Source organism: Chlorocebus sabaeus, chromosome 29 (assembly GCF_047675955.1).
Source record: "Chlorocebus sabaeus isolate Y175 chromosome 29, mChlSab1.0.hap1, whole genome shotgun sequence".
NCBI lineage: Eukaryota > Metazoa > Chordata > Mammalia > Primates > Cercopithecidae > Chlorocebus > Chlorocebus sabaeus.
The window spans coordinates 16,290,095-16,302,839 of record NC_132932.1 but is presented as its reverse complement, the minus strand read 5'-3'; the positions used below and the strand labels follow the sequence as shown (position 1 = coordinate 16,302,839).

Below are 12,745 nucleotides of genomic sequence, written 5' to 3'. Positions count from 1 at the left end.
TCCTTTGTTCCTTGTCATTACAAAAGCGAATCAAAACCTGTGACTTCCCTTTAGGAACAGGCTAAATATATTTAATTTTCAAAGCAGAGAAGATGTAAGGAAAAATATTTGTTACGGAAAAGTACAAGTCGTTCTAGAATATGGCTAAACTATAAACAGTGGCTCGGGAGGGCAGAAAATTGAGCAGCACTTTCTAATCTACCATGTCCCTAAACCCAGCCTTAACCCATACTCCCCTGCCCTCCATTCCCTGCCTTCAGGCACTAGTCTCCCCACTTTTCAGCCAACATCACCTCCTCTGAGAGGCCCTCATATCCAGGTAGGTGGAATGAGGCCCCTCGGGTCCCACAATCCCACTCTGGTACTTGGCTGCCCCATGGTTTCCACCAAAATCCCACCAACTTTACCCTTCAAAGCTGAATGTACATAGAGCTTCCTCTCCCCATAACAGTGGCCTATGAGTGATACTCCAGGTCAAATATGTGACCCCGTCTCTCACAGTAGACACTACAGGAAGTCGGGGAGCTATTAACACCCGGCCAGGCCTAGAAACCAGCAATTTGTAGATTTCATTGCAGAGGCTCCTCCAGTCAACTGGTAGTAGCTGCCTAAAATGTGATGTCAAGAAGGAGTCTAGCCAGGCATGGTGCTGCACACCTGTAGTCCCAGCTACTCAGGAGGCTGGGGTGGGAGGTTTGCTCAAACCTGGGAGTTTGAGGCTATGATTGTTCCTATTAATAGCCACTGCTCTCTAGCCTGGACAACATAGCAAGACTTTAAAAGAAAAAAAAAGGAGGATTCTGGGCCGAATGCAATGGCTCACACCTGTAATCCCAACACTTTGGGAGGCTGAGGCAGGAGAATCACTTGAGCCCGGGAGTTTGAGACCAGCCTGGCCAACATAGTGAAACCCTGGCTCTACTAAAAATATTTTTTAAAAAATAGCTGGGTGTGGTGGTGTGCACCTGTAGTCCCAGCTACTAGGGAGGCTGAGGCACAATAATTGCTTGAACCCAGGAGGCAGAGATTCCAGTGAGTTGAGATTGTACCCCTGTGCTCCAGCCCAGGTGACACAGTGAGACTCTATTCAAAAAAAAAAAGTAATAATAAATAAATAAATTAGCCAGGCATGGTGGCGCACACCTGTGGTCCAGCTACACATGAGACTGAAGCAGGAGGATCGCTTGAGTCCAGGAGGTCAAGGCTGCAGTGAGCTGTGATTGTACCACTGCACTCCAGCCTGGGCAACAGCAAGGCTGTCTCCAAAAAGAGAAAAGGACTCTGAAACTGAATCTAGGCCTGGCAATAAAACCTTATGATTGATTGTTAATGTCTACAAGGAGTGATTGTGCAGGGTGACAGCACATGTGCTATACATTTGCCATCTTTCTCCTCTATTAGGGGACTTAAAAATCCCAAGCCTAGGGCCTGGCGCAGTGACTCACGCCTTTAATCTCAGCACTTTAGGAGGCCGAGGTGGGCAGATCACAAGGTCGGGAGTTGGAGACCAGCCTGGCCAACATGGCAAAACCCCATCTCTACTAAAAATACAAAAATTAGCCGGGCGTGGTGGTGGGCGCCTGTAGTCCCAGCTACACGGGAGGCTGAGGCAGGACAATTGCTTGAACCCAGGGGGCAGAGGTTGCAGGGAGCCAAGATCATGCCACTGCACTCTAGCCTGGGCAACAAAAGCAAGACTCTGTCTCAAAAAAAAAAAAAAAAAAAAAAAACCCAAGTCCATAGAGTGTTAATACTGTGAAGAAAAGCTGAAAGCAAAATCCAAAGGCTAATAAAACTGAAAATGTCCCTATTATCAGCCTAAATTTGTACAATGTGCACATCATGTGTTTTATAAAATAAACTCCTGAATGGCAGGGCCCCCTGGTGGTCATACACATCTGCGGTGTGCCAAGAGGGTATACAACACAAGTCCCTGCTGCTACGAGACATAGACACGGGAACTGTTAAGTTATAATACAAAGTTTTATACCAAACAAGCAGTTAAGACAGCAGCTGTGACCACAGACACATGTCCCATTGGGTTCCTACTAAATTACTTACTCATCAAAAAGAAATACACTCCCATAAATTTTTATTTATTTATTTTTACTTTTTTTTTTTTTTTTTTTTTTTTTGAGACAGTCTTACTCTGTCACCCAAGCTGGAGTGCAGTGGCGTGGTCTCGGCTCACTGCAACCTCTGCCTCCTGGGTTTAAGCAATTCTTCTGCCTCAGCCTCCTGAGTCGCTGGGATTACAGGTGTATACTACACTCGGCTAATTTTTGTATTTTTAGTAGAGATGGGGTTTCACCATGTTGGCCAGCCTGGTCTCGAACTCCTGACCTTGTGATCTGCCCGCCTCAGCCTCCCAAAGTGCTAGGATTACAGGCATGAGCCACCATACTTGGCCTTTTTCAAATTTTAGAGATAGGGTCTTGCCGTGTTATCCACACTGGTCTTGAATTCCTGGCCTCAGGTGACCCTCTTGCCTCAGCCTCCCAAAATGCTGGGATTACAGGTGTGAGCTACCGTGCCCAGCCCAGCTCCCAGCTTTTATCCTAACTTTCCTTCATGAATAATAAATTGGACCCCTTTGCACACAACACCCTGTCCTGCTCTGGGAGTGACCTCCAAACCATAGAAAAGCATGTTCACAGTCCAAACCAGTGGGTTTTCCCCTGGAATCCATGTCTTCTGGGGGTGAATAGCCCAAAGTCCATCAATGATAAGAATCATCTGGGGGCCCTGTTGAGAATAAAAATTCCTAGGCCCATCCCAGGCCCCACAAATTAGACCCTCCAGGGAGCAGCCTGTAAGGCTGTATGTTGGACAGAACTACAGGTGGCTGTTATCACCATGGAAGTTAGGAAAACACTTTCAAGAGGTCAGTGGATAGGCTCTAGGAGTTTAAGACCCTTTAAAATTCTACACAGGCCTAAGTGCCATTTTTGGGGGGGTGTCCATAGCTTCAATCATATTATCAAAAGGGTCTGTGAACCAAAAAGGCCACCAAGAGACAGCACGGAAGATAAAAACACATACACATGTCCTTGATCTGATGAAACAGTCCACAGACAGCAGGCAGACCCTGTGTCTTCTTGACCACAGGCCCCTGCCGCCTAGTGTGGTACTGGCTTGGGGCAGGTGCCCGGTAAATGGTTGTTGAATGAATGAATGAATGAGCACGCATTTGCCTTAGTGCACTAGTACAGACCTTATGTACACATCCACCCTGGGGGCAGGAGACAGCAGGTATCTGGATCGTACAGTAAGGCACAGCCTATTTCTGTCTATTACTGAAAGGCTTCCTGGAGTAAGTGGCTCTGCCCCAACATTCTTTGGTGGTTTTAAACAAGTGTTACCTATTTTGGAATACCCTCAAAAAGAGACATTTCCCAGAAACTGTGCCTTTGTGATGCTATGGCCCTGCACCTACCCGGCTCCCCACCAAGGGTCACTGCCAGAGGTTGTGGCCATTGGGTGGCCCTGACCATCACCCCCCACCCCACAGGGCGTGAAGGAGTTCAAGTGCGAGGTGTGTGGCCGGGAGTTCACCCTACAGGCAAACATGAAGCGGCACATGCTGATCCACACCAGCGTCCGGCCCTACCAGTGCCACATCTGCTTCAAGACCTTTGTGCAGAAGCAGACCCTCAAGACCCACATGATTGTACACTCACCTGTGAAGCCATTCAAATGCAAGGTACCAGGCCGTCAGGCCCCAGGGCTGGGACCTCCCCAAGGGTGGCTTAGAATCAGCATGCCTGCAGCAGCTGTGGCCCACCAAGCGCTGGCCTGGCCAGTGTGGGCAAGAGGAGCCCCGGCTCGGTGAAACTTAGCCTGGGCTTTGGGGGTTGGGAGGGCAGGTAGGCATTCAGATCCTGAAAGCTGCTGAAGTTGGGTTTTTATGAGAGCTGGGGAGGGGGTGAAGGTCATGGTGCAGCCACAGAGAAAGGACCCCATCCTGGGGGCTTAGTGCTGCTAGAGATCCAAGCCCTGGGTTTCTGATAACTCCGGCTCAGAGAAAGTGGGGCAGACCCACAGGAGCAGTGACCCGCAATGGATGGCTTGTGTCCCTGTCTCTCGGGTGTCTGGGGTCACATGGAAAAGCATAGAGAACTGTCCATAAAGAACAGGATTCTGGGCCAGGCATGGTGGCGCATGCCTGTAATCTCAGCATTTTGGGAGGCTGAGGTGGGTGGATCATTCGAGGTACGGAGTTCGAGACCAGCCTGGCCAACGTAGTGAATCCCCTTCTCTACTAAAAATACAAAAAATTAGCTGGGCATGGTGGCACATGCCTGTAAAACCAGCTACTCAGGAGGCTAAGGCAGGAGAATCACTTGAACCCAGGAGGCAGAAGTTGCAGTGAGCCAAGATCACGCCACTGCGACAGTGAGAGTCTGTCTCAAAAAAAAAAAAAAAAAAAAGAATAGGATTCTGGCCCGGCCATAGAGGTGGGAGTGGGCTGGGGTCCAGGGAAAGCAGGTTCCCCACAGGCTCAGGACACCGGGTTGATGTGTTCTAGGTGTGCGGGAAGTCCTTCAACCGCATGTACAACCTGCTGGGTCACATGCACCTGCACGCGGGCAGCAAGCCCTTCAAGTGCCCCTACTGCTCCAGCAAGTTTAATCTCAAGGGCAACCTGAGTCGGCACATGAAGGTCAAGCATGGCGTCATGGACATCGGCCTGGACAGCCAAGGTGGGTGGGCCAAGCACAATGGACAGAGCAGGAATGATACCAACATGGCACACTCAGGAGCCTCCTGCCCAGTTAGAGGAGTGGGGAGGCTGGCCAAGGCTGAGACTTCATTGGGATGGGCTCAGGTCTGGAGAGGGGGGGACCCTGGAGGGCCATGATGACAATAACGATGGGATATTTATGTCTTCTTCAAAGGACTTAAATGAGCTCACGTAAACAATATAATAAAAATCATAACTAACATTTATTGAGTGCTAACTGTGTGCCAGGCCTTTATTAACTCGTGATCCTCAGAGCGAGGTTGGCTCTGTTATTATCGTCATTTTACAGATGTAGAAACTGAAGAACAGTGAAGTTAGGTAGCTCATGCAAGATGACAACACAGCAGGAGGTGACAGACACTTTATTTCGTTACCGCAAGATAATATTTCAAATAAGTGGATGGGAAAGAAAGTTAAAAAGGGGAAAAAATGGCAGCTGGAAAGATAAGGGAGAGCCAGGTGAGGTCCCAACTCCCAAGTACACCATGGGAGGTCCTAGGGAAGGGACATGCAGAGGGGAGATCTGAGCTTCCCAGCAACCAAGGCAAAAAAGTGTCAATCAGTCACACTCTTCACAAGTGCCTGCCACAAACGATAAGCCACGTACTCATGAAACGGCCAGACGGGCCTGACGTTAAGATCTGGGAGAAATTTTGGGAGAGGACCCTGCACCTCAGCAGTTCATAGACGTTTCAGAGGCTGTCAGAAAACATGCCAAGTATTAGCGGGAGCCTTTCCCTCCAGCAGTGGTCAGTACTAAAGGCATTTCTGTTGGGTGACAGCAAAGCTGTTAGTTAGCCTCTCTGGCCTCATGGTGGGGAGGGACTGCTGTGGAGACTCCACAGGAAGGAGGGAGCCGACAGTACCACAGGGAGGCTCCTTCTACAGTTTGGAGCTATTTCTGGTGCTCTGGCTGGGCATGATGGCTCACACCTATAATCCTGGCACTTTAGGAGGCCGAGGCAGCAGGATCACTTAAGGCCAGGAGTTTGATACCAAACCGGGCAACATAATGAGACCTGGTCTCTACAAAACTATTTTAAAATTAGCTGGGTGTGGTGGCGTGTGTCTATAGTCTCAGCTACTTGGGAGTCTAAGGCAGGAAGATCACTTGAGCCTGGGAGTTCAAGGCTGCAGTGAACTGTGATCGGACCACGGCACTCCAGCCTGGGTGACAAAGCAAGACCCTATCGCCAAAAAATAATAATAATAAATTCTGGTGTGCCTCTGAGTCACACCAGCTGGGAACATGCCGTGGCAGTAACCAGGTGAGCTGACTTGCCATGTGGGATTATTTACTGGAACGCAGTCAGGCACGCAGGGGACAGCTGCAGTAGCCTTAACTCTGGTTTTGGAGCAGCTGACCAGTGAATGACCTGGGTTTTCTGGCAGAAACAGGTATCTCAGTTATTTTGTTTTGTTTTTCAGTTGTCTATTAAGGTTGCTTCCAGTAGATGAGAATGAAACCCCGTCGGCTGCTCTTGGTAGTTCCTTGCTACTCAAAATGTGGTAGGAGGATGAGCAGCGTCGGCCCCACCTGGGATCTTGCTGGCCTCTCAGCGCCACCCACACCTGCTGAATCAGACTCTGCACTTCGAAAAGATCTCTGGACCATATGTTGCACAGTCAAGCTTGAGACACACTGGACCAGACTAGTGCCTCAGAGTCTCCTGGAGGGCTTGTTGAAACAAAGTGCTGGCCCCACCCCCAGAGTTTCTGATTCAGTAGGTCTGGGGTGGGGTGTGAGACACTGCCTTTCCCACAAGTTCCCAGTTCTTAGCAAAAGGGCTGCTGGTTCAGGGACCTCACATTGAGAACCTTTGATCCAGACTCCAGAGGGCTGGCTGGCAAATCAGCTGCATGTTGGGAGTCACCTGAGGAATGTTTTAAATGCTGATGCCTGACTTTGGACCTGAGGTTCAAATGTAAGTGATCTGGAATGTGGCCTGGGTTCAGGATTTTTGTAAAGCACTCTGGGTGATTCCATGTGCAGTAGATTTTGACAGCTGTGTTCCCGGGGGTCTGCCCTGTTGCGAACCCACCAGAAGGAAGCAGAGCAGACCATGCCCTTTTGGAAATAACTGGGACCATGAAGAGACTGTCAATGTTACAGCTCTTTTAGAATTTGTTAGGCTGGGTGTACTGGCTCACGCCTGTAATCCCAACACTTTGGGAGGCCAAGGTGGGCAGATCACCTGAGGTTGGGAGTTCGAGACCAGCCTGGCTAACATGATGAAACCCCATCTCTACTAAAAATACAAAAATTAGCTGGGTATGTTGGCGCATGCCTAATCCCAGCTACTCGGGAGGCTGAGGCAGGAGAATCGCTTGAACCTGGGAGGCGGAGGTTGCAGTGAGCTGAGATTGTGCCACTGCACTCCAGCCTGGATGACAGAGTGAGACTTTGACTCAAAAAAAAAAAAAAAAAAGAATTTGTTTAGCAGGTTTTCCAGTTTTTACCAGAAACCCCGCCCCCTGTAAACAAGATTTTTAAAAAAGACTATCCCTGTACACCTTGTTCCTAGGGGTGGTGAAGGTACAACCTCTTTCTATATGAGCTCAGTCACCAGGGATGCTTAGAATTGCTCTATTCCCTGGCTGTACCAGATGACAGAATGAAGCAATTGGCCCTGGAACGACTGGCCTCCAGGTCCCCACCTCCCACATACAGCCTTGGTCTGGGAAGCCCAGGCTTGATGCGTATGCAGAAGGCAGGCAGCATACATTCTAGACAGAACAATCTCATAACTATGGGGCTGTCATTTGGGGAGGTGGATCAATGTCCTTATAAAAAATGCTACAGACTATTCTCTGGGGCCCACAGGACAGGACCAATAGACTTGATAAACAAAATGGGGATGGCGTACAGAGACCCACAGGTAGAAATTTTCCCAAGGTGCTTTATTTAGCTTGTTTTTAAAACCAGCTATGTAACATGAGGGTGTGGCACTAGGACTGAGGGAAGAAACAGCCCAAATCTATAAGATATGGGACAGGTGACCATGTTTTGTAAAGTCCGGCAGACTCACAGTGCGTTAGATGCTACAGGCACACATAACAGATGCCCCGTCAGACTGGCCTAAACAATAAGGAAATAAGAAATGGCTCAAGGCCAGGTGTGGTAGCACACACCTATCATCCCAGCTACTTGGAAGGCTGAGTTGGGAGGATTGCTTTGAGGTGAGGCTGCAGTGAGCTGTGATTGCACCACCACACTCCAGCCTTGGCAAAAGAGCAAGACCTTGTCAAAAGTAGAAAGAAATGTCTCAAAGTCTAGGCCCTCTTCAGAGCTGGCTGATTCAGCTCGCCAACAGTGACAGCAGGGTAAGGCTTCCTCTGTCCATAGCATTAGCTGCAAATATCCTCATGGTCACAAGATGGCTGCCAGTGGCTGTCAGGGTGTGTGCTTCCTTGTTCACATCCAGTGGAAGAGTAACAGCCTGCTCCCCTTAGCTCTCTGACATCAATGAGAAGGTGCTAAGAACTTACTAGCAGACCTTTCCTCATGACCTGCTCACCAGGATTGGGTCACATGCCTATTCCTGAACCACTAATTGGCAAGGGATGGGATTGCCCTTAGACCAGTGGTTCTCAACTGAGCATGAGTATGTCTTCCAGGTGACATCTGGCCGTGTTTGGAGACATTTATGGTTGTCACAACTGGGGTGATGCTACTGGCACCTCATGGGTAGAGGCCAGGGATGCTGTTAAACATCCTACAACGCACAGGACATCCCCACAACAAAGAATTATGGCCCTAAGTGCCAAGGCTGATAAAGCCTGCCTTAGACCTGCTAGGGCTGCCCCCAGCCTGGGGTCTGTTTCCCACACACACACACATCTCAGCAGACAGGGCCAGATGTACTTTGGGGGCCAGCCACAGCCCCTGCCAGCCTCCCAGTTCCCCCAGATCGTACCCTGGGCTTCCCCTGTAAGAGCTTTATAATTACAAAATTACAAGGGGCCTCTTCAGAGTTTTTGCCTGACATATCTTTATGTACCTACCCTGAGTGTTTGTCTGTCCCTTGGAGAGCCAGGCCCAAGGATACCAATGGCTAGAACCGATAGAAAAGCACAGATGCTGGCAGGAGGCAAAAGGAGGAACAGCACCCTCCAGCATTTTGAGGCAGAGCAGCACAGTGGCTCAGAACAACAGCATGTGCTGGCTGACCTTTGGCAAGTTGATTCACCTCTCTAAACCTCAGCCTGTTGAGCTGCTAAATGGGGTTGTTGTGACTGTTGGATGAGGCGAGGCCTGTGAAGTGGCTGGCATGCAGCAGGTGCTAATAAGTGTTGCAAAGGTGATGTGCAGGCAGCTTCCCATGGCCAACGAGAAACATTGCAGAGAAGGAATAAGTAGGGCTTAGTGACTCTGACGGATCAATAGAGGAATGACCCAAAGAAGACTTCAAGGCCAGGCCTGCAGTTCTCACAAGGGCCCTCACTGATAGCACCCACTCCCCCACACTCAGCTTTACGGCCTAGGTCTGGTGACCCAGCTAGAAGCCACAGGACCCTGAGGCGTCCGAGGGTGGGAAGGCTGAGAGGCAGCTGAGGCTCCTGGAGGCTGTGACTGGGAAGCCCTCTCTTTAGAAAGGCCATCAGCTTCCTGCATGGGGGTGACTGGCTCCTCCCATGAGACAGTAGCCAGGTCTGACTGTGCCCCTCTCTTACAGACCCCATGATGGAGCTGACAGGCACTGACCCTTCTGAGCTCGACGGCCAGCAGGAGATGGAAGACTTTGAGGAGAACGCCTACAGCTATGCGAGCGTGGACAGCAGCGCCGAGGCCAGTGTCCTCACTGAACAGGCCATGAAAGAGATGGCCTACTACAATGTGCTATAGCACAAGCTGGGCCACCCCCAGCGGGGACCAGGGGGGCCAGGGAATGGGGGTGAGACCCATGGGCTGCAGGCTGCACCTCCTGCAGCCAAGAAACAAGCTACTGCCCCACTGTTCTGAGCCCTCCCTCCCCAAGTCATTTGCACCACTAGGGACCTTTAGACCAAATGGAGACTGTACTACTGGCCCCGGCTGTGAGCCAGCACAGGCCCAGGCATCCCAGCAAGGGAAGGAGAACACGAGGCCCAGATCTGAGTCTCCCTGGCCTGCTTCCATGGGGGGTGGGAGAAGTGGGGCCACTGGGGACAGGTCACAAGGGCACAGGCCCTCGGGGTCTCTCCAGGCCCAGCAGAGCTCTTCAGGGGTCCTGACACTGGAAGAAGAGACCACTTGAGCCATGTCTTTTTCACGGCCAACTCCTGCCTCTAAAGATGTCTGAGCTCCCTTCTGGCCAGTACTGCCCACCCCTCCCTTGTCCAGGCCCCCTTCCCTGCCCTGTCGACGGACTCTGCCAGGCAGGGCACTCTGCCTTCTACCTCCCGGGGTCTCCCACGTGCTCTTCAAGCCAGGCATGCACGTGGCCCTGGCCCTGGCCTGCAGGACAGCTGGGGGGAGCCCAGCCCCCAGAAGACCCCTGTCCTACATCCCTTCCTGGAAGCGGGTGTCCCTAAAGTGGATTGCAACACGTCATCCACTTCGGCCCTAGCTAGAACGCCTCACCAGGGGGCCCCCACTGGGAACAAAGCCGGGACAGGCCCTGCGTCGGGCACACACTAACAAAAACCAGAAGCATGGGGCAGAGCAGGGCGGAATGAGGGCACCACGGGGGACCAAGAAGGGTTGTCCTTGGGGAAGGCCCAGGACCACCTGCGGGGGAGGGGGACCACAGTCATTTCTTATTCCTCAGTGTCCACCTTGCGACGGGGATAACCACAAGTCAGCAGCTCCCCGGAAAGAGCAACGTATTTACAAAAGGAAAGTGAAGCCCACAGAGGGAAATCAAGGGTTTTTTTGAGCAAAGGGGGTCTTCTGAAGGTAACTTATTTTTTTCTTTCCAACTGTGTGTCACCTATGACCTTTTCTGATGGAGATGCATTTTCTTTTTCCAAGCATAAGCTTCCTCGTGTGCTGTGCGTGCTTCCTTCCTACCCACCCACCCCGAGCAGCCTGGCCGGGCAGGACCGGGGCTCCATGGGGACTGTCACACTGGCCCTGGAGGTGCAGCCGCTGGCAGCAGCCTCAGCAGGCTGGGGTGGGAGGCAGGAGAAAGCAGAGCTGGAAAGCCCTCCACCCCTGCCTGGCTCCTGCAGTTGCTGATTTGCTCCATCCCATGTCCCATCCTCGGCTGTCGGGGCTGCTGACTCCGCTCAGCCAAGAGCTAGCTCTCTCGCTCGCTTGCTCTCTTCCCCTCTGTTCCCACGCCAGCTCCTGCCCCTGGAACCAGAGATAACAGGCCCAGGGCAGTGAAATATCACATTCAGGAACTCTAGGGCACCCGGACCCCCACCCACTTGCCTCCTGAGGCCTCAGTGGGGAGTGGCAAGCAGGAGTCGTCCCCAAAGGCACAGATGAAGCCACTAACTTCAGCCTAGAAACCCGGAGAGGGGAACAGCCTGGGGTGGGAGGAACCAATCTGCAGCGCAGCCACCCCCAAGGCTGGATCCTTAAGTGAAGGACCAAGCCAGGCCTCAGGGTGACTGTGATCAGGACTGAGGATGGACAAGGTGGCCCAAGTGTGGCTCCCAGACCCCAAGGCCCCACGACCTCCCAGGTGCCCGCCATGATGACCCTCAGGTGGCAGTGACCCCGTCACTGCACAAGACATTTTCTCCTGCTGAGCAGAAGGCATCACCCCCTGCAACTACCTCTTCCTACAACGTCTTTCTCCCCTGGTACCAAAAAGAACCCTGTACCTCCTCCTCCTCCTCCCACCTGCCAGTGCAGTGGCCTTGGTCTTGGAAACTGAAGGGAGAAGGTCTGGCCCCCGGGGTGGGGCTCTCCTTTCCCTCCCCCAGCCCCACTGTCAGCACTGGCCCTCTGTGAGGTTCGATACTTGAACGCCCCCTGCCCTGTGCCTTGGACCTGGGCAAAGCTAGGAGGAGGAAACAGCACAACTCACAGTTTGAGCTGGGGGGTGGTCTCGGCAAGGCTCCTGTCTGCACCCCTCCCTACACTTCTCAAAAGAGGTGCACAGCCTCTCGGGTGACTTGGAAACTCCTGGACAAATTCCATTCTAACTTATTTTGACATGTATACAAACCAACTGTTTAGAGATTCCACTTGTGCAAAGCCCTACTGTGTTTTTATGTTCCTGTTTAAAAGAGAAGTTTACTTAGCAATAATTATAAATAAATGAATATTCTTTAGTGAGGTGACTGCAAATGCTTCTTTCCCCAGCTCTTGGGGACCTGGCCCTCACCCCTAGTAGGAACTCTCAGCAAAACTTCCCAGCCCCACACAGCAGGGCTGCACTCTCCAGGGGCGGCCCAGGGGAGGCTGAGACCATCCTCTGCACTGGAATGGCCACCTGCAGGGCCAGGCGCCTACAGCCACTGCTCCAGGCCCAAAAGAGTCAAGCCGGCCAAGGCCCCTGCATTCCCAGCACTTGCAGAGAAAAGCTGCTTCCCCTCCCTACCCACCCACATGGCTTCAGGAAAGAAGCCAGCTCCCCATGCCAGGCTGGGCTTCCGAGGCTGCATTCAGCAGAGCTGCCAGCCCTGTGCTGATGACAGGCAAGAAGAGGCAGGGAACCTTGAGCGTCTTCCCAGGGGCTGGGCCTGCTGGAGCCAGCAGTCCACATTTCTTCTTACAGCCCTGAGAGTTTCAGGGCATTACTCAGGAAGAGGAAGCGGGGGGTCACCAGTGTGGGTGGAGGGCTAGAGCCCTTCCAAGGCCACTCAGTCTACAGCAATGGTCAGGTTTCAGGAGCCATAGGAGTCCCCCCAGTATTTAGGAAAGGGACTTTGTAAGATGGGATTTTGAGAGATGGGGTCTCACTCTATTACTCAGGTGCAATCATAGCTCACTACAGCCTCAAACTCCCGGCCTCCCAAAGTGCTGGGACTGTAGGCATGAGCCACCACACCTGGCCAGGACTTTATAAAGATTATACAACTCTTCTCCAGGACATTTTAACACCAAAAAGTAGAAGCTTTGCA

At 51.9% G+C, this 12,745-nt stretch overlaps 1 protein-coding gene and 1 non-coding gene across 6 annotated transcripts in view; both read left to right on the top strand.

Moving 5' to 3' along the window:
* The window catches only part of ZNF710 (zinc finger protein 710), an 80,436-nt gene extending 68,483 nt beyond the window's left edge, over window positions 1-11,953 (top strand). For all 5 annotated transcript variants that reach the window (XM_007990389.3, XM_007990390.3, XM_007990391.3 and 2 more), the window contains exons 3-5: window positions 3,512-3,703; window positions 4,529-4,703; window positions 9,421-11,953. In XM_007990389.3, coding sequence (XP_007988580.1) covers window positions 3,512-3,703; window positions 4,529-4,703; window positions 9,421-9,590 — 537 coding nt within the window. In that variant the 3' untranslated portion in view covers window positions 9,591-11,953. The remainder of the gene's footprint in view (window positions 1-3,511; window positions 3,704-4,528; window positions 4,704-9,420) is intronic.
* On the top strand, window positions 6,847-6,909 carry LOC119620436 (U7 small nuclear RNA). The gene has a single exon (XR_005236959.1). It is a non-coding gene; the product is annotated as a U7 small nuclear RNA (small nuclear RNA).
* Window positions 11,954-12,745: the final 792 nt, after the last annotated feature.